We start from the raw sequence: 20,154 nt of genomic DNA on the forward strand, positions 1-20,154 counted from the left end.
TAAAAACACAGTAGAGCACAGTTACGCCCAGTGAGATCAGGGTAAAAGCACAGTACAGTACAGTGCAGTAACGCCGTGAGATCAGGATAAAAACACAGTAGAGCACAGTTACGCCCAGTGAGATCAGGGTAAAAACACAGTCACGATGCGGTGAGTGACCCTCTCTCTCCCTGACCACACTGACACTCCTCTCTCTCTCTCTCTCTCTCTCTCTCTCTCTCTCTCTCTCTCTCTCTCTCTCTCTCTGTTCTCTCCCACATCAGCACAACATTTTTTTTACCCTCATGGGGAAAAACAACAACCGTCCTCCCCGTTTTTCGCCTCCTCCCTGCACCCCGCCGCTCTCCGCTCACCTGTCGACAGGTGTGGACCCCGGGGGGGGGGTGGGGGTGGTGGACCGCGTGCACAGCCAGCCGGCTCCCCCTAGGCGGCGATTGGCTGGCGGGAGCGCGCACGGGCGGGCGGGTAGGCGCTATAAGAGGGCGAGGTGGGAGGGCGAGGTGTTTTCGAGTTGTTTTGGTCGAGCTCCTCTCTCGTCCTGCGCTGTCGAATTTTTTTTTCCCTCCCACCTCCCAGCCTTTTCTTTCTCTCTCTCTCGCCGTGTCGGGATCGGGCGCCTGTGCCGAGTTGAACCCGGGTGTCGTGTCTCCCCTCCTCCGACCATGAACAAGGTGGTGTTCGCCGTGTCCGCAGTGGTCCTGCTCTTCGGTGTCGGTGAGTGCGGGTCTGCTCCGTGTTCGTGGGGTGGGTTGTGGTGGTGGTGGTGGTGGTGGTGGTGTTGTTGAGGGAGGGGAACCGGCTCGCCGGTCCGGTCTGTGTCTCTGTGTGTGTCTCTGTGTGTGTCTCTGTGTGTGTCTGTGCCCTGCCGTGTAGCGGGACAGGCGGTGAGGTATTTTCCCTGCTCTTCCAGAGAGGTCTGTGCGCTCCTGGTGAGCCCTTTTTAAAAAAAAAAAACGACAACTCCGTGCGGAGTTGGCGGGTCCCTTGTGTGAACGGGCTGTCCGGACTCTTCCCGGCTCTCGGGGGTGTTTTTTTTTTTTTCCCCTTTTGGGGTGTGTTAAAGAGTCCCGCTGGGGTGAGAACGGGGCTGTGGTTGTGTGCGCGTGTGTCTCCGGACAGGAGAAATCTGGGGGCGCTGAAACGAACGAGAGGGGTTCTTCCTGGGCCGGGGAGAAGCGACGTTTCGGCTACGGGGGGGTGTTCAGGCGTGGAAGGAGGCGCCACAGCCGATAGGTGGTGTGGGGAGTCCTCCCCCTCTTTCCCTCCAGGCTGGGTGGGGAGGGAAGACAGCCGTCCTCGCTCCAGTCCGGTCCGTCCCGGTCCGCGACGCGTGTCGACGTCTTGCCCGGGGGGACCTGCACGGCTCCCTCGGTCTCGCTCGGCGAGGGCTCTGGAGCCGGACTCCCGGTCTGTAGCCTCACGCCGCCGGCCCGGCCCGCTATGTAACGGCATGGAGGAGGAGGAGGAGGAGAGAGAGGGAGAACTCGCCCGACGGGTTTACAGCTGCTTGCCGGTGCCTGTCGATCTGAGCTCGGGTGGGGCTGTGGTGGAGGAGGAGGAGGAGGGTGGACGACTACTAGTTCAGCTTTAAAAAGCTGTGGAGCTTTTTATCGATCCGTCCCGGAGAGCTGTGGGGGGTGGGATCCCCGGTTCTGGACGCTCCTGGGAGACCCCCCACCCTCAGACCCGAGCGAGCAGCCCCTCCCCCCGGCGTGCAGGAGGAGGGTGGGCGCGCTGTGCCTTTATTTTTAGGCGAGATCCTGGCGATCGATCGATCTCCCGGTCCGCTCCGAGGAGAGGCGGATCAGGGCTGGGGTCCGGGAAGTGTTGGCGTGGGGGTGTCATTGGGAGCAGGGCCCCCGCTAGGAGGGGGTCTGAGGTTAAGGATGGCTGGGAGAGGCGGGGTCCGTGTCTCTCTCTCCCTCTGGGTGAGGGGGGGGCAGCACGGAGACCCCCCCCCCCCCAAAGCCTGACGCCCACGCAGTCGGGCTCGGCTCACCTGCACTGGGGCTAGGGGCTCGCTCGCTCTCGAGGCGTGAAAACGCACCCCCTAGCACGCGAGTGGGGGCCAGCGGGCCGGCCCCACGGCGGTGTCCTCGAACGGCGTTTTGGGCGTCGGCTGTTAGCTCCTCTAGGAGATCAAGAGGTTCCGTGCTTCCGTGCAGCTTGTTCCCCACCCCCACCCCTCTCTGTGTACAGCAGAGCCTCCTGTCCTGACTGGAGGAGCTCACCCAGCTGTGTCTGGAGAGAAGCCAGGGTATCGGCTTCAACCACAGGGCTGGGCGGCCTGTTCCCCACCCCCACCCCGCTCTGTGTACAGGAAGGCCACTTGTTCTTGGTTTCTCATGCTTGTCGCTCGGCCACTCTTACCTGATGGAGTGAGCTGGCTGGTGCTGCACTGACATGGACTGCCCTCTTCCTCCTTCTCTTCCTCTCGCCAGGAATGTGGTGTCCTGGACTGTGTGGGCTACAGGGAGGGATGAGAATAAGAGAGGTTTTTTTTTTTTTTGTCCCAGTTCGGGGGATGTAGAGTGTGTGTGTGTCGCTGATGTTGAAACGTGTGAATTCCTCTTTAATGTGCTGTGCTTGGCAACGCCAATGAAAACGAGCTCGGGGGGGGGGCGGGTGTTTTGCCATTCGGCCCCTTGTGTCGGGGTGGAGGGTTGTCTTCGGCTTTTTTAGTCAGGTGCCCTGAACTGGGGGGATGTCGCCCCAGCGACTGGGGTCGGCGGGGCTCTGGAGGTGGTTTGTGAAATGCCTGTCTCTCTCTCTCTCTCTCTCTCCCTGGGGCTTGGTATCCAAATCCTCCCCATTTGCGTTCGCCTCCGTTGTTTCTCACAGTGAGGCCGGCAGTCAGGTTGGGTTCAGATGAAGAACTCCCTCTTCCCTCCCTCCCTCTGGGGGCTGTGCCTCTTCTGCGGTGTGAGGGCTCCCTCTGGTGGCTGAGCCTCTTCTGCGGTGTGAGGGCTCCCTCTGGTGGCTGAGCCTCTTCTGCGGTGTGAGGGCTCCCTCTGGTGGCTGAGCCTCTTCTGCGGTGTGAGGGCTCCCTCTGGTGGCTGAGCCTCTTCTGCGGTGTGAGGGCTCCCTCTGGTGGCTGAGCCTCTTCTGCGGTGTGAGGGCTCCCTCTGGTGGCGGAGGGAGGTATTGCCTCCTCCTCCTTCCCTGGTGAACAGGAGGGTGGGGTGCGAAGGCTCGGGGATCCTTGCAGATGGGAGCGGAGCGCGAGCTCGGCTCCTTCCTGCTTGCGGGAACAGCCTGGGGAGAGGGAGGTGCTTTGCCTGAAAGGTGCTTGGGGTGTTTTTTGTTTTTTTTGGGGAAAAAAAAAAACATGTTGCCACCCAGGTTAAAAGGTCTTTTAAAACCGGTCGGCGAGGAATGTTCCCCATGAGTGTGGCCGGGCGGAGGCAAGCCTGTTTCTCCTGCTCCTCGGTGTGCGTGTGTGCGTGTGACTTGCAGTGTGGACAGGGCTGGCCCACTACCTTTTTTTTTTTAAAGTCACCCATTGGGCTGGGTTTGTGCTTGACGGCTCTCCCATGAGCCTCTGCTTTATCTTGCTTTATCTTGCTTCTGATCGGTGGGGGGGAGCAGCTGAGAACGAGCCGAACCGGCCGAACCGGCTGGGTGGCATTTCTCTCTCTCAATTCAATTCAATTCAAGGTGCTTTATTAGCATGACCGATGGGTACAATCAGTGTTGCCAAAGCAAATAAAATTAACATAGAACAAAACAAAAAATAGAAGTAAAATAAAATCTACAGACATTTACAACAAAGACATATTATAAAATATTGACATATACTGTAGGCAGCTGGAGCATTATTGGGAAACGGACTCACTGTTCCTCAGGCTGTGACCGGAGATCTCTCTCTCTCTCTCCAATTCAAGGTGCTTTATTAGCATGACCGATAGGTACAATTGGTGTTGCCACAGCAAATAAAAATAATAAAATTAACATGGAACAAAAAATAAAATAAAATCTACAGACATTTACAATAAAGATGTACAATAACATTTACAATAAAGATGTATTGTATAATATTGACATATACTGTAGGCAGCTGGAGCATTATTGGGAGACGGACTCACTGTTCCCCAGGCTGTGACAGGAGATCTCTCTCTCTCTCTCTGGCACACCGGGTGGGAGAGCCGGGGTACAGCTGGGGGTTGAAGTTGGTGGCCCTTTTTTTTTTTTTTTTTTTTAAGGTGCCTACCGGAGGCAGATGGTAGTGGGGTCCTGGTACTATCTCTGGAGGCCCTGCTGTTCTTTCTGTTCTGCCCCAGAGCCCGGGTGCGGACCAGTCGGTCAGACTGGGCTGGGCTGGGGGGGACAAACGCGCAGCGTGTTTTGGGGACCCTGTTATTAAAGACTCCCCCCCCAAAAAAATGAAGGAAAAAGCTTAGACAGTTGTGATGTGGTAAATGCAGATGAAGTCTGTTTTGTTTTTTTGGCCTCTGTACCCCCACTCTCGGTGCAGGTTGGATCCTTGGAGGAGGGGGAGACCTGGGGTACCCCAGTGTGTGTGTGTGTGTCTCAAGCCTGCTGCTTGAGGGATGGGGAGCCTCAGACCACCCCCCCCCCCCCTCCAGGGAGGTGATGGCTGCTGTGTTCAGTCGTCCTGTGGGACTGATGGAGTGCTCAGTGCCTCACCCTGCTGTGTGTGTGTCTACTCTTTCCACAGGGGAGGCCCTGAGGTGCTACAAGTGCGACGTGGGCTTCTGGAACCTGTGTGTGACGTCGATCATCAACTGTACAGGGTCCACTGACCAGTGCTTCAGTGGGATTGGGAAAGCAGGTGAGATTAATCTGTGTCTCTGTCTGCACTGTTCATGTACTGGAGTGTCCAGTCAGTGTGTGTGTATGAACCCCTCTCTCTCTCAGTGCAGTGTTCATGTACTGGAGTGTCCAGTCAGTGTGTGTGTATGAACCCCTCTCTCTCAATGCAGTGTTCATGTACTGGAGTGTCCAGTCAGGGTGTCTGTGTGAACCCCTCTCTCTCTCCTCTCTAGCTGGGTTTGTGGATATCAACCAGAAGGGCTGTCTCCCCGGCGCCAGTTGCAACCTGGTCTCCAACGTGACCTTCGCCGGCACCAGCCTCTACACCATGAACAAGACCTGCTGCGCCACCGACCTGTGCAACGGCGCCGGCGCGCCCGGGCTCTCGGCGCTGTCCGCGGTCGCCGTGGCGACGGCCTGGCTGGCCGCGGGCCTGGTCTGAGCGGAGCCGCGGGGGTGGTCGGCGGGGGCGGTGGTGGTGGTGGTGCTGCTGATGATGATGAGGGAGGTCATCCTGCGGTCCCCCTGCCTTTCCAGCTCGAACCCCAGTCCGCAGCCGAGCCGGGATGGTGGGGTGAGGGGTGAGGGGTGACCCCTGGGGTCTGGCCCCCTGGGTAGGTGGGTAGGTGGGGTGGGGGGTGGTAACTTTGATGGGGGAGGTGAGCCGCCATGCTTGCGCTCGACCCGAGCGCTTAACCCCCCCGCACCCCGGCACCTGTGGCGGGGGGGGGTACCCCCAGCGGCTGCTCCCTAACCCCTGGGGGTGGGGTTTGACTGGGGGTTCAGGGCTGGAGAGGTGAAAGCTTGGGGGGTTCAGGACAGGGGTGTAGGCCCTGGAGGGGCAGCAGGGGGTGGGTGTTTGGCCTAGGCAGGGACACCTCTCTCTCTCTCTCTCTTCCTCCCCTTGCGAACTGCACCCCCAGACTCCCTCCTCCTCCTCGCAGGGTGACCGCCCTCTCTGGGCTGGGGCCCTCGAACCCGTCCCCCCCGGGGGGTGGCCCGTGTGCCCCGACTCCCGCGCTCCTCCAGGTGTACCCGACGTGAGGTTCTGGCCGGTTCCGCCTGTGGCCGGACGGATCTGTACGATGGTGGGGGTGATGGTGGGGGCTCGGTTTGGCTTTTAATGACTTTGTTCTTATTGGGGCTCATACTGTAATTAATTATCCTGTTTTGTTGTTGTTTTTGGGGGGGGGGGGCTGATGTGGAAGTTCTCCCTCATGCGGGTGTGATGTGGCCTTGAATAAAGTTTTTTAAACACACCCTGCCCCAGGCTCGCTGGCTGGTTTTGTTTGTTTTTTTTTTTTCCTCTTCCTCCTGCTTCTCCTTTCTGGCGGCACGGGGCCGATGGGAGGTGGGGAGGCCGGCCGGTTCGGGGAAGGGGAAGGGGCCGGGTCCATGCCGGGAAGGAGGGTCGGGAGGCCTCTTCCGGGGGTTCGGAGCGACGTTCCACACCGCATTCCTGCGGCGGTTTCGTCAGGGTTCAGCTCGGGCGTCCGCTGGTTTTGGTACTGGCCCTGGGCTGCGGAAGTTCCTCGTTTTGCACATTTTTTTGGTTTTAAAAAAAAAAATGCTGAACATCCGCGTGCAGGACGAGTTAAACTGCTTGGGGTGGGGGGGGTGGGGTTTCATTCCTGTGTTGCTCGACTGCTGGGCTTTTCCACCCCCAGGTTCTTGGGGCGCTGACTGTTAATTCCTCGGGCTGGGGTCCGGGAGGGCTCCCGAAGAATAAACGAGTTCCACGTCGGACCCTCGGAGCGACAGGAGGCGTCCCCTTCGTCGTGGGGGGGGGTGGGTGTAGTTTCCGGGAAGAGATGGCAGCTCTCTCTCTCTCTCTCTCTGCACGCGGAAGTTGGGGGCCGGGCGAGGGTCCGGAAGCAGAGCGCTTTGGGGGGGTGTGCTGAGGGTAGCCCCCTCCCCTCTCCACGACGTGGCCAGTGGCCCTGCTGGAGCTGGGCTCGGGCCCCCCCCTGTTTGTCTGCCAGCCCCCCCCGCCCCGGTCTCTGATGTCACCAGAGTGGAAGCAAACAGGATCGAAACCAGCCGGACCGGTTCGGTGGGGGGGTGTGTGTGTGTGTGTGTGGGGGGGGGCTCAAGCCCTGAGCACAAATAGGCCCCCGCTTCCTCCCCAGCTCCCGTGTGAGTCCAGAGCCCCGTGCGCCCGGTCCTGCCCGTCTCGTCTCCTCTCGTCTCTCGCCGACACCGTCCCAGCCCCGGCCCGACTCGTCCCTGGTGGGCTGCCCCCCCGACTCCAGTGAAGATGAACCGGCTCCTGGGCGCCGTCCTGGCTGTGGCCCTGTGCTCCACGGCCGGTGAGTACTGGGGACGGAGGGGACAGGCTTCTGTCCCGGGGGTCCTGGGAATGAGAGCAGGCCTGGGTGAGCTGGGACAGGGACACGAGACACCAGGCGGGGAGACTAGCGGACAGACGGACGAGCAGGCAGGCAAGAAAGCAGACGGACAGGCGAGGAGGCAGGCAGGAAAGCAGACAGTCGGATAGACAGACAGACAGACAGGCGAGGAGGCAGGCAGGCAGGAAAGCAGACAGTTGGATAGACAGACAGACAGGCGAGGAGGCAGGCAAGAAAGCAGACAGACGAATAGACAGACAGACAGGCGAGGTGGCAGGCAAGAAAGCAGACAGACAGACGGACGAGCAGGCAGGCAAGAAAGCAGACGGATAGACAGACAGACAGACAGGCGAGCAGGCAGGCAGGAAAGCAGATAGACGGACGGGGGAGCAGGAAAGGAGATAGACAGACGGACAGACAGGCAAGAAAGCAGACAGACGGATAGACAGACAGACAGACAGGCAGGGAAGCAGACGACAGACAGACAGGCGAGCAGGCAGGCAGGTGACAGGCAGACGGACAGACAGGCGAGCAGGCAGGCAGGTGACAGGCAGACGGACAGACAGGCGAGCAGGCAGGCAGGTGACAGGCAGACGGACAGACAGGCGAGCAGGCAGGCAGGTGACAGGCAGGATAGCAGACAGACGAGCAGGCAGGTGACAGGCAGACAGACAGACAGGCAGGCAGGCAGGTGACGGGCAGACAGACAGACGGGCAGGGTGCCACTACCTCAGTGCTTGAGCAGCTGTGGTTTTTTGTCCCGCCCGTTGGGATCTGTCCCAGAGAGAGAGAGAGAGAGGGAGAGAGAGAGTCTGTGTTTGTGTTTCAGTCAGTCAGTGTGTCAGTCAGTCAGGGTGTCAGTGTTTCAGTGTGTCAGTCAGTCAGGGTGTCAGTCAGTGTGTCTGTGTTTCAGTGTGTCAGTCAGTCAGGGTGTCTGTGTTTCAGTGTGTCAGTCAGTCAGGGTGTCAGTGTGTCATTCAGGGAGTCAGTGTTTCAGTGTGTAAGTCAAGGTGCAGAACGATCGCTGTGCGTCTCCCAGGTGGGGTTGCTGGTTCAGAATGACTGGTGTCCGTCTCCCAGGTGGGGTTGCTGGTACAGAATGACTGGTGTGCGTCTGCTCCTTTTACAAGAACTGCTGCTCACAGTTTCTGCTCCGTTGTGCCTCCCCTGTACAGTGGAGACTTTGAAGTGCAACAAATGCAACTTTGGATTCCTAAACCTGTGCGTCTCGACGCAGACCAACTGTGCCGGTACAGAGCAGTGCTACAGCCTGACAGCAAGTAAGAGACTCGGAGACTCTCCCACCTCTCCCCCCTCTCTCTCACCCCTTCACCCCTCTGCCCTCTCTCTCTCTTTCTCACCCCTCTGCCCTCTCTCTCACCCCTCTCCCCTCTCTCTCTCTCTCTTTCTCACCCCTCTGCCCTCTCTCTCACCCCTCTGCCCCCTCTCTCTCTCACCCCTCTCCCCTCTCTCTCTCTCACCCCTCTGCCCTCTCTCTCACCCCTCTGCCCCCTCTCTCTCTCACCCCTCTCCCCTCTCTCTCTCTCACCCCTCTGCCCTCTCTCTCTCTCACCCCTTTTACCCCTCTCTCACCCCTCTCTCTCTCACCCCTCTGCCCTCTCTCTCTTTCTCACCCCTCTCCCCTCTCTCTCTCTCTCTCACCCCTCTGCCCTCTCTCTTTCTCACCCCTCTGCCCTCTCTCTCACCCCTCTCCCCTCTCTCTCTTTCTCACCCCTCTCCCCTCTCTCTCTCTCTCACCCCTCTGCCCTCTCTCTCTTTCTCACCCCTCTGCCCTCTCTCTCACCCCTCTCCCCTCTCTCTCTCACCCCTCTGCCCTCTCTCTCTCTCTCTCACCCCTCTCCCCTCTCTCTCTCTCTCTCTCACCCCTCTGCCCTCTCTCTCTCACCCCTCTCCCCTCTCTCTCAATTCAATTCAATTCACTTCAAGGTGCTTTATTAGCATGACCGATGGGTACAATCAGTGTTGCCAAAGCAAATAAAAATAATAAAATTAACATAGAACAAAACAAAAAGTAGAAGTAAAATAAAATCTACAGACATGTTACAGACATTTACAACAAAGACATATTATATAATATTGACATACTCTCTCTCTCTCTCTCACCCCTCTCCCCTCTCTCTCTCTCTCTCACCCCTCTCCCCTCTCTCTCTCCCAGATTTTGGCTCGAACTTCGCCTCCACCTTCGTCTCGAAGGGCTGCCAGTCTCAGCTCGGCAGCCAGCAGTGCAACACGACGATCATTCAGCCCTTCCTGCTCTCGAACTACACGCAGACCATCAGCTGCTGCACCACGGACCTGTGCAACAGCGCCGGCGCCGCCCGCCTGTCCGCCCTGACGGGGGGGGCCCTGGCCGCCGTCTGGCTCCTGGGGCTGGCCTAGGCCCGCGCCGCGGCCACCCCGCATCACCTCCGGTCACCGCCAGTCACCCCCAATCGCCCCGAATCACCGCCGGTCACCCGGAATCACCTCCGGTCACTGCCAGTCACCCCCAATCGCCCCGAATCACCGCCGGTCACCCCGAATCACCTCCGGTCACTGCCAGTCACCCCCAATCGCCCCGAATCACCGCCGGTCACTGCCAGTCACCCCCAATCGCCCCGCATCACCGCCATCACCCCCAATCGCCCTGAATCACCCCCAGTCACTGCCAGTCACCCCCAATCGCCCCGAATCACCGCCGGTCACTGCCAGTCACCCCCAGTCACCCCGAATCACTGCCAGTCACCCCCAATCGCCCTGAATCACCCCCAGTCACCCCGAATCACTGCCAGTCACTGCCAATCGCCCCGAATCACTGCCATCACCCCCAATCGCCCTGAATCACCCCCAGTCGCCCCGAATCACTGCCATCACCCCCAATCGCCCTGAATCACCCCCAGTCACCCCCAATCGCCCTGAATCACCCCCAGTCACCCCGAATCACTGCCAGTCACTGCCAATCGCCCTGAATCACCCCCAGTCACCCCGAATCACTGCCAGTCACTGCCAATCGCCCTGAATCAACCCCAGTCACCCCAAATCACCTCCAGTCAATCCAAATCACCCCCAGTCACCCCCAATCGCCCTGAATCACCTCCAGTCACCCCGAATCACTGCCAGTCACCCCCAATCGCCCTGAATCACCCCCAGTCACCCCGAATCACTGCCAGTCACTGCCAATCGCCCTGAATCAACCCCAGTCACCCCAAATCACCTCCAGTCAATCCAAATCACCTCCAGTCACCCCCAATCGCCCTGAATCACCCCCAGTCACTGCCAGTCACCCCCAATCGCCCTGAATCACCCCCAGTCACCCTGAATCAACCCCAGTCACTGCCAATCGCCCTGAATCACCCCCAGTCACCCTGAATCACCCCCAGTATCTGCCAGTCACCCCCAATTGCCCTGAATCACCCCAAGTAACCCTGAATCACCCCAACTCTCCTGGTGTCCCGGTCACTGCTGTGTGGTTCTGCGTGTTCCCTCTCCTAGCGCGAAGCCTGGACTCTGGCCGGACCCGGAGGTCCGGATATGTGGCGTGGCCCGAGGTCTCGCTCGAGCCATGCTGAAAGGTACCGAGCTCTTCTCTAGGTGAAGAATGTTACTAACTTCCTTTCTGGTCAATGTTAACACTGGGAAAAAATTGTGACCAACAAGATTTACTGGGAAAAAAAATAATAAACTCTGTAAAACAATACATGACGTGTCTCGGGTTTCTTGCTATGGTCCTGTTTCTGGGGAGATTGGTCCCACAACAACCAAAGTGACGGACTATGGACCTGTGTCTCTGTCAGTGTGTGTGTATGAACCCCTCTCTCTCTCAGTGCAGTGTTCATGTACTGGAGTGTCCAGTCAGTGTGTCTGTATGAACCCCTCTCTCTTTCAGTGCAGTGTTCATGTACTGGAGTGTCCAGTCAGGGTGTGTGTATGAACCCCTCTCTCTCTCAGTGCAGTGTTCATGTACTGGAGTGTCCAGTCAGTGTGTGTGTGTGAACCCCTCTCTCTCTCAGTGCAGTGTTCATGTACTGGAGTGTCCAGTCAGTGTGTCTGTGTGAACCCCTCTCTCTCAGTGCAGTGTTCATGTACTGGAGTGTCCAGTCAGTGTGTGTGTATGAACCCCTCTCTCTCTCAGTGCAGTGTTCATGTACTGGAGTGTCCAGTCAGTGTGTGTGTATGAACCCCTCTCTCTCTCAGTGCAGTGTTCATGTACTGGAGTGTCCAGTCAGTGTGTCTGTGTGAACCCCTCTCTCTCTCTCAGTGCAGTGTTCATGTACTGGAGTGTCCAGTCAGTGTGTGTGTGTGAACCCCTCTCTCTCTCAGTGCAGTGTTCATGTACTGGAGTGTCCAGTCAGTGTGTGTGTGTGAACCCCCCTCTCTCTCAATGCAGTGTTCATGTACTGGAGTGTCCAGTCAGTGTGTGTGTGTGAACCCCCCTCTCTCTCAATGCAGTGTTCATGTACTGGAGTGTCCAGTCAGTGTGTCTGTGTGAACCCCTCTCTCTCTCAGTGCAGTGTTCATGTACTGGAGTGTCCAGTCAGTGTGTGTGTGTGAACCCCCCTCTCTCTCAGTGCAGTGTTCATGTACTGGAGTGTCCAGTCAGTGTGTCTGTGTGAACCCCTCTCTCTCTCAGTGCAGTGTTCATGTCCTGGAGTGTCCAGTCAGTGTGTCTGTATGAACCCCTCTCTCTCTCAGTGCAGTGTTCATGTACTGGAGTGTCCAGTCAGTGTGTGTGTATGAACCCCTCTCTCTCTCAGTGCAGTGTTCATGTACTGGAGTGTCCAGTCAGTGTGTGTGTGTGAACCCCCCTCTCTCTCAATGCGGTATTAGTGTAATGTATTGACTTAACTCCTTCTCCCTCCCCTTATCTAAATCCTTCTTTTTATTGTGGCTTTCAAAACAAATACCACAAACTGGTTCTCCAGCTGTCATCACCTTTTTTTATGTGAAACTGCACTATTACTTATCTCAGTGTGCACTGATGTGTGTTCTTAAATGTAGCCTTTGGGAAAAATAGCATTTCAGTCTGCTGACAACAAGGCCACAGCAGAGCACAGCGCAGTAAAAACCACTGACAACAAGGCCACAGCGGAGCACAGCGCGGTAAAGTCCGCTGACAACAAGGCCACAGCGGAGCACAGCGCGGTAAAGTCCACTGACAACAAGGCCACAGCGGAGCACAGCGCGGTAAAGTCCGCTGACAACAAGGCCACAGCAGAGCACAGCGCGGTAAAGTCCGCTGACAACAAGGCCACAGCGGAGCACAGCGCGGTAAAGTCCACTGACAACAAGGCCACAGCGGAGCACAGCGCGGTAAAGTCCGCTGACAACAAGGCCACAGCAGAGCACAGCGCGGTAAAGTCCGCTGACAACAAGGCCACAGCGGAGCACAGCGCGGTAAAGTCCGCTGACAACAAGGCCACAGCAGAGCACAGCGCGGTAAAGTCCACTGACAACAAGGCCACAGCGGAGCACAGGGCGGTAAAGTCCGCTGACAACAAGGCCACAGCAGAGCACAGCGCAGTAAAAACCACTGACAACAAGGCCACAGCGGAGCACAGTGCGGTAAAAACCGCTGACAACAAGGCCACAGCGGAGCACAGCGCGGTAAAGTCCGCTGAAAACAAGGCCACAGCGGATCACAGCGCGGTAAAGTCCACTGACAACAAGGCCACAGCAGAGCACAGCGCGGTAAAAACCGCTGACAACAAGGCCACAGCGGAGCACAGCGCGGTAAAGTCCGCTGAAAACAAGGCCACAGCGGATCACAGCGCGGTAAAGTCCACTGACAACAAGGCCACAGCAGAGCACAGCGCGGTAAAAACCGCTGACAACAAGGCCACAGCGGAGCACAGCGCGGTAAAGTCCGCTGACATCAAGGCCACAGCGGAGCACAGTGCGGTAAAAACCGCTGAAAACAAGGCCACAGCAGAGCACAGCGCGGTAAAAAACGCTGAAAACAAGGCCACAGCAGAGCACAGCGCGGTAAAGTCCGCTGACAACAAGGCCACAGCAGAGCACAGCGCGGTAAAGTCCGCTGACAACAAGGCCACAGCTGAGCACAGCGCAGTAAAAACCGCTGACAACAAGGCCACAGCGGAGCACAGCGCGGTAAAAAACGCTGAAAACAAGGCCACAGCGGAGCACAGCGCGGTAAAGTCCGCTGACATCAAGGCCACAGCGGAGCACAGTGCGGTAAAAACCGCTGAAAACAAGGCCACAGCAGAGCACAGCGCGGTAAAAAACGCTGAAAACAAGGCCACAGCAGAGCACAGCGCGGTAAAGTCCACCGACAACAAGGCCACAGCGGAGCACAGTGCGGTAAAAAACGCTGAAAACAAGGCCACAGCGGAGCACAGCGCGGTAAAGTCCGCTGACATCAAGGCCACAGCGGAGCACAGTGCGGTAAAAACCGCTGAAAACAAGGCCACAGCAGAGCACAGCGCGGTAAAAAACGCTGAAAACAAGGCCACAGCAGAGCACAGCGCGGTAAAGTCCACCGACAACAAGGCCACAGCGGAGCACAGTGCGGTAAAAAACGCTGAAAACAAGGCCACAGCAGAGCACAGCGCGGTAAAGTCCACTGACAACAAGGCCACAGCAGAGCACAGCGCGGTAAAAACCGCTGACAACAAGGCCACAGCAGAGCACAGCGCAGTAAAAACCGCTGACAACAAGGCCACAGCGGAGCACAGCGCGGTAAAGTCCGCTGACAACAAGGCCACAGCAGAGCACAGCGCAGTAAAGTCCACTGACAACAAGGCCACAGCGGAGCACAGTGCGGTAAAGTCCGCTGACAACAAGGCCACAGCGGAGCACAGCGCGGTAAAGTCCACTGACAACAAGGCCACAGCGGAGCACAGGGCGGTAAAGTCCACTGACAACAAGGCCACAGCAGAGCACAGCGCAGTAAAAACCACTGACAACAAGGCCACAGCGGAGCACAGCGCGGTAAAGTCCGCTGACAACAAGGCCACAGCAGAGCACAGCGCGGTAAAAACCACTGACAACAAGGCCACAGCGGAGCACAGTGCGTTAAAAACCGCTGAAAACAAGGCCACAGCAGAGCACAGCGCGGTAAAAACCGCTGACAACAAGGCCACAGCGGAGCACAGCGCGGTAAAGTCCGCTGAAAACAAGGCCACAGCGGATCACAGCGCGGTAAAGTCCACTGACAACAAGGCCACAGCAGAGCACAGCGCGGTAAAGTCCGCTGACATCAAGGCCACAGCGGAGCACAGTGCGGTAAAAACCGCTGAAAACAAGGCCACAGCAGAGCACAGCGCGGTAAAAAACGCTGAAAACAAGGCCACAGCAGAGCACAGCGCGGTAAAGTCCGCTGACAACAAGGCCACAGCTGAGCACAGCGCGGTAAAGTCCACCGACAACAAGGCCACAGCGGAGCACAGTGCGGTAAAAAACGCTGAAAACAAGGCCACAGCGGAGCACAGTGCGGTAAAGTCCACTGACATCAAGGCCACAGCGGAGCACAGTGCGGTAAAAAACGCTGAAAACAAGGCCACAGCAGAGCACAGCGCGGTAAAAACCGCTGACAACAAGGCCACAGCGGAGCACAGCGCGGTAAAGTCCGCTGACAACAAGGCCACAGCGGAGCACAGCGCGGTAAAGTCCGCTGACAACAAGGCCACAGCGGATCACAGTGCAGTAAAAACCACTGACAACAAGGCCACAGCAGAGCACAGCGCGGTAAAAACCGCTGACAACAAGGCCACAGCAGAGCACAGTGCGGTAAAGTCCACTGACAACAAGGCCGCAGCGGAGCACAGCGCGGTAAAGTCCGCTGAAAACAAGGCCACAGCGGAGCACAGCGCGGTTAAAACCGCTGATAACAAGGCCACAGCGGAGCACAGCGCGGTAAAGTCCGCTGAAAACAAGGCCACAGCGGATCACAGCGCGGTAAAGTCCACTGACAACAAGGCCACAGCAGAGCACAGCGCGGTAAAAACCGCTGACAACAAGGCCACAGCAGAGCACAGCGCGGTAAAGTCCGCTGACATCAAGGCCACAGCGGAGCACAGCGCGGTAAAGTCCACTGACATCAAGGCCACAGCTGAGCACAGCGCGGTAAAGTCCACCGACAACAAGGCCACAGCGGAGCACAGTGCGGTAAAAAACGCTGAAAACAAGGCCACAGCGGAGCACAGTGCGGTAAAGTCCACTGACATCAAGGCCACAGCGGAGCACAGTGCGGTAAAAAACGCTGAAAACAAGGCCACAGCGGAGCACAGTGCGTTAAAAACCGCTGAAAACAAGGCCACAGCAGAGCACAGCGCGGTAAAAACCGCTGACAACAAGGCCACAGCAGAGCACAGCGCGGTAAAGTCCGCTGACAACAAGGCCACAGCAGAGCACAGCGCGGTAAAAACCGCTGACAACAAGGCCACAGCGGAGCACAGCGCGGTAAAGTCCGCTGAAAACAAGGCCACAGCGGATCACAGCGCGGTAAAGTCCACTGACAACAAGGCCACAGCGGAGCACAGCGCGGTAAAAACCGCTGACAACAAGGCCACAGCGGAGCACAGTGCGGTAAAGTCCACCGACAACAAGGCCACAGCGGATCACAGTGCAGTAAAGTCCACTGACAACAAGGCCACAGCGGAGCACAGCGCGGTAAAAACCGCTGACAACAAGGCCACAGCAGAGCACAGCGCGGTAAAGTCCGCTGACATCAAGGCCACAGCGGAGCACAGCGCGGTAAAGTCCACTGACATCAAGGCCACAGCAGAGCACAGTGCGGTAAAAACCGCTGAAAACAAGGCCACAGCAGAGCACAGCGCGGTAAAAAACGCTGAAAACAAGGCCACAGCAGAGCACAGCGCGGTAAAGTCCGCTGACAACAAGGCCACAGCTGAGCACAGCGCGGTAAAGTCCACTGACATCAAGGCCACAGCGGAGCACAGCGCGGTAAAGTCCACTGACAACAAGGCCACAGCGGAGCACAGCGCGGTAAAGTCCACTGACATCAAGGCCACAGCGGAGCACAGTGCGGTAAAAAACGCTGAAAACAAGGCCACAGCAGAGCACAGCGCGGTAAAGTCCGCTGACAACAAGGCCACAGCGGAGCACAGTGCGGTAAAAACCGCTGACAACAAGGCCACAGCGGAGCACAGCGCAGTAAAAACCGCTGACAACAAGGCCACAGCGGAGCACAGTGCGTTAAAAACCGCTGAAAACAAGGCCACAGCAGAGCACAGCGCGGTAAAGTCCGCTGACAACAAGGCCACAGCGGAGCACAGCGCGGTAAAAACCGCTGACAACAAGGCCACAGCGGAGCACAGCGCGGTAAAGTCCGCTGACATCAAGGCCACAGCGGAGCACAGCGCGGTAAAAACCGCTGACAACAAGGCCACAGCGGAGCACAGCGCGGTAAAGTCCGCTGACATCAAGGCCACAGCAGAGCACAGCGCGGTAAAGTCCGCTGAAAACAAGGCCACAGCGGAGCACAGCGCGGTAAAGTCCGCTGACATCAAGGCCACAGCAGAGCACAGTGCGGTAAAAACCGCTGAAAACAAGGCCACAGCAGAGCACAGCGCGGTAAAAAACGCTGAAAACAAGGCCACAGCAGAGCACAGCGCGGTAAAGTCCGCTGACAACAAGGCCACAGCAGAGCACAGCGCGGTAAAGTCCGCTGACAACAAGGCCACAGCGGAGCACAGTGCGGTAAAGTCCACTGACATCAAGGCCACAGCGGAGCACAGTGCGGTAAAAAACGCTGAAAACAAGGCCACAGCAGAGCACAGCGCGGTAAAAACCGCTGACAACAAGGCCACAGCGGAGCACAGCGCGGTAAAGTCCGCTGACAACAAGGCCACAGCGGAGCACAGGGCGGTAAAGTCCGCTGACAACAAGGCCACAGCAGAGCACAGCGCAGTAAAAACCGCTGACAACAAGGCCACAGCAGAGCACAGCGCAGTAAAAACCGCTGACAACAAGGCCACAGCGGAGCACAGCGCGGTAAAGTCCGCTGACAACAAGGCCACAGCAGAGCACAGCGCGGTAAAGTCCACTGACAACAAGGCCACAGCGGAGCACAGGGCGGTAAAGTCCACTGACAACAAGGCCACAGCAGAGCACAGCGCAGTAAAAACCACTGACAACAAGGCCACAGCGGAGCACAGCGCGGTAAAGTCCGCTGACAACAAGGCCACAGCAGAGCACAGCGCGGTAAAAACCACTGACAACAAGGCCACAGCGGAGCACAGTGCGTTAAAAACCGCTGAAAACAAGGCCACAGCAGAGCACAGCGCGGTAAAAACCGCTGACAACAAGGCCACAGCGGAGCACAGTGCGTTAAAAACCGCTGAAAACAAGGCCACAGCAGAGCACAGCGCGGTAAAAACCGCTGACAACAAGGCCACAGCAGAGCACAGCGCGGTAAAGTCCGCTGACAACAAGGCCACAGCAGAGCACAGCGCGGTAAAAACCGCTGACAACAAGGCCACAGCGGAGCACAGCGCGGTAAAGTCCGCTGAAAACAAGGCCACAGCGGATCACAGCGCGGTAAAGTCCACTGACAACAAGGCCACAGCAGAGCACAGCGCGGTAAAAACCGCTGACAACAAGGCCACAGCGGAGCACAGCGCGGTAAAGTCCACCGACAACAAGGCCACAGCGGAGCACAGTGCGGTAAAAACCGCTGAAAACAAGGCCACAGCAGAGCACAGCGCGGTAAAAAACGCTGAAAACAAGGCCACAGCAGAGCACAGCGCGGTAAAGTCCGCTGACAACAAGGCCACAGCTGAGCACAGCGCGGTAAAGTCCACCGACAACAAGGCCACAGCGGAGCACAGTGCGGTAAAAAACGCTGAAAACAAGGCCACAGCGGAGCACAGTGCGGTAAAGTCCACTGACATCAAGGCCACAGCGGAGCACAGTGCGGTAAAAAACGCTGAAAACAAGGCCACAGCAGAGCACAGCGCGGTAAAAACCGCTGACAACAAGGCCACAGCGGAGCACAGCGCGGTAAAGTCCGCTGACAACAAGGCCACAGCGGAGCACAGCGCGGTAAAGTCCGCTGACAACAAGGCCACAGCGGATCACAGTGCAGTAAAAACCACTGACAACAAGGCCACAGCAGAGCACAGCGCGGTAAAAACCGCTGACAACAAGGCCACAGCAGAGCACAGTGCGGTAAAGTCCACTGACAACAAGGCCGCAGCGGAGCACAGCGCGGTAAAGTCCGCTGAAAACAAGGCCACAGCGGAGCACAGCGCGGTTAAAACCGCTGATAACAAGGCCACAGCGGAGCACAGCGCGGTAAAGTCCGCTGAAAACAAGGCCACAGCGGATCACAGCGCGGTAAAGTCCACTGACAACAAGGCCACAGCAGAGCACAGCGCGGTAAAAACCGCTGACAACAAGGCCACAGCAGAGCACAGCGCGGTAAAGTCCGCTGACATCAAGGCCACAGCGGAGCACAGCGCGGTAAAGTCCACTGACATCAAGGCCACAGCTGAGCACAGCGCGGTAAAGTCCACCGACAACAAGGCCACAGCGGAGCACAGTGCGGTAAAAAACGCTGAAAACAAGGCCACAGCAGAGCACAGCGCAGTAAAAACCACTGACAACAAGGCCACAGCAGAGCACAGCGCGGTAAAAACCGCTGATAACAAGGCCAGAGCGGAGCACAGCGCGGTAAAGTCCGCTGACAACAAGGCCACAGCGGAGCACAGCGCGGTAAAGTCCGCTGACAACAAGGCCACAGCAGAGCACAGCGCAGTAAAAACCACTGACAACAAGGCCACAGCAGAGCACAGCGCAGTAAAAACCGCTGACAACAAGGCCACAGCAGAGCACAGTGCGGTAAAAACCGCTGAAAACAAGGCCGCAGCGGAGCACAGTGCGGTAAAGTCCACTGACAACAAGGCCACAGCAGAGCACAGCGCGGTAAAGTCCACTGACAACAAGGCCACAGCGGAGCACAGCGCGGTAAAGTCCACTGACAACAAGGCCACAGCGGAGCACAGCGCGGTAAAGTCCACTGACAACAAGGCCACAGCGGAGCACAGCGCGGTAAAGTCCGCTGACAACAAGGCCACAGCGGAGCACAGCGCAGTAAAGTCCACTGACAACAAGGCCACAGCGGAGCACAGCGCGGTAAAGTCCGCTGACAACAAGGCCACAGCGGAGCACAGCGCGGTAAAAAACGCTGACAACAAGGCCACAGCGGAGCACAGTGCGGTAAAAACCGCTGAAAACAAGGCCACAGCAGAGCACAGCGCAGTAAAGTCCGCTGACAACAAGGCCACAGCGGAGCACAGCGCAGTAAAAACCACTGACAACAAGGCCACAGCGGAGCACAGCGCGGTAAAGTCCGCTGACAACAAGGCCACAGCAGAGCACAGCGCAGTAAAAACCGCTGACAACAAGGCCACAGCGGAGCACAGTGCGGTAAAAACCGCTGAAAACAAGGCCACAGCAGAGCACAGCGCAGTAAAAACCGCTGACAACAAGGCCACAGCAGAGCACAGCGCGGTAAAGTCCACTGACAACAAGGCCACAGCAGAGCACAGCGCAGTAAAAACCACTGACAACAAGGCCACAGCAGAGCACAGCGCGGTAAAGTCCGCTGACAACAAGGCCACAGCGGAGCACAGCGCGGTAAAGTCCGCTGACAACAAGGCCACAGCGGAGCACAGCGCGGTAAAGTCCGCTGACAACAAGGCCACAGCAGAGCACAGCGCAGTAAAAACCGCTGATAACAAGGCCACAGCGGAGCACAGCGCGGTAAAGTCCGCTGACAACACTGTGTGTGAGTGTGTGTGTCTGGTATGTGTCTCTGTGTGTGTGTCTGTCTGTTTATGAGTGTGTGTGTCTGGTATGTGTCTGTGTGTCTGTCTATGAGTGTGTGTGTGTGTGTGTTTGACTGTTTATGAGTGTGTTTGTCCAGGGTGTGTCTGTGTGTGTGTCTGTCTGTTTATGAGTGTGTGTGTCTGTCTGTTTATGAGTGTGTGTGTCCGGTGTGCATCTGTGTGTGTGTGTCTGTCTGTTTATGAGTGTGTCTGTCTATGAGTGT

General features: G+C 57.6%; 3 protein-coding genes across 3 annotated transcripts; all 3 read left to right on the forward strand.

Moving 5' to 3' along the window:
• Positions 1 to 460: 460 nt before the first annotated feature.
• On the forward strand, positions 461 to 6,037 carry LOC138243191 (prostate stem cell antigen-like). The gene is made up of 3 exons (XM_069198705.1): positions 461 to 714; positions 4,679 to 4,792; positions 5,007 to 6,037. The coding sequence occupies exons 1-3, from the start codon at positions 663 to 665 to the stop codon at positions 5,213 to 5,215; spliced, it is 375 nt and encodes a 124-aa protein (XP_069054806.1). The 5' UTR covers positions 461 to 662; the 3' UTR covers positions 5,216 to 6,037.
• An 809-nt stretch (positions 6,038 to 6,846) lies between these two features.
• On the forward strand, positions 6,847 to 10,818 carry LOC138243194 (ly6/PLAUR domain-containing protein 2-like). The gene is made up of 3 exons (XM_069198711.1): positions 6,847 to 7,082; positions 8,297 to 8,401; positions 9,298 to 10,818. The coding sequence occupies exons 1-3, from the start codon at positions 7,031 to 7,033 to the stop codon at positions 9,519 to 9,521; spliced, it is 381 nt and encodes a 126-aa protein (XP_069054812.1). The 5' UTR covers positions 6,847 to 7,030; the 3' UTR covers positions 9,522 to 10,818.
• Positions 10,684 to 20,150, forward strand: LOC138242620 (streptococcal hemagglutinin-like). The gene is made up of 4 exons (XM_069198163.1): positions 10,684 to 10,693; positions 12,544 to 19,067; positions 19,131 to 19,739; positions 20,136 to 20,150. Exons 1-4 carry the CDS (start codon positions 10,684 to 10,686, stop codon positions 20,148 to 20,150), a joined length of 7,158 nt encoding a protein of 2,385 aa, XP_069054264.1.
• Positions 20,151 to 20,154: the final 4 nt, after the last annotated feature.

The sequence above is a fragment of the Lepisosteus oculatus genome, chromosome 14 (genome assembly GCF_040954835.1).
Source record: "Lepisosteus oculatus isolate fLepOcu1 chromosome 14, fLepOcu1.hap2, whole genome shotgun sequence".
In the NCBI taxonomy this organism is placed as follows: domain Eukaryota; kingdom Metazoa; phylum Chordata; class Actinopteri; order Semionotiformes; family Lepisosteidae; genus Lepisosteus; species Lepisosteus oculatus.

Excerpts from the sequence above, each read along its gene's own strand:
- LOC138243191 (XM_069198705.1), top strand. The coding sequence starts at position 663 with ATGAACAAGGTGGTGTTCGCCGTGTCCGCAGTGGTCCTGCTCTTCGGT. Across the intron at positions 715-4,678 it reads GGTCCTGCTCTTCGGTGTCG|GGGAGGCCCTGAGGTGCTAC; the intron begins GTGAGTGCGGGT and ends CTCTTTCCACAG. Across the intron at positions 4,793-5,006 it reads CAGTGGGATTGGGAAAGCAG|CTGGGTTTGTGGATATCAAC; the intron begins GTGAGATTAATC and ends TCTCCTCTCTAG.
- LOC138242620 (XM_069198163.1), top strand. Across the intron at positions 19,068-19,130 it reads CCACAGCGGAGCACAGCGCG|GCCACAGCGGAGCACAGCGC; the intron begins GTAAAGTCCACT and ends ACTGACAACAAG.
- LOC138243194 (XM_069198711.1), top strand. The coding sequence starts at position 7,031 with ATGAACCGGCTCCTGGGCGCCGTCCTGGCTGTGGCCCTGTGCTCCACG. Across the intron at positions 7,083-8,296 it reads GGCCCTGTGCTCCACGGCCG|TGGAGACTTTGAAGTGCAAC; the intron begins GTGAGTACTGGG and ends TCCCCTGTACAG. Across the intron at positions 8,402-9,297 it reads GTGCTACAGCCTGACAGCAA|ATTTTGGCTCGAACTTCGCC; the intron begins GTAAGAGACTCG and ends TCTCTCTCCCAG.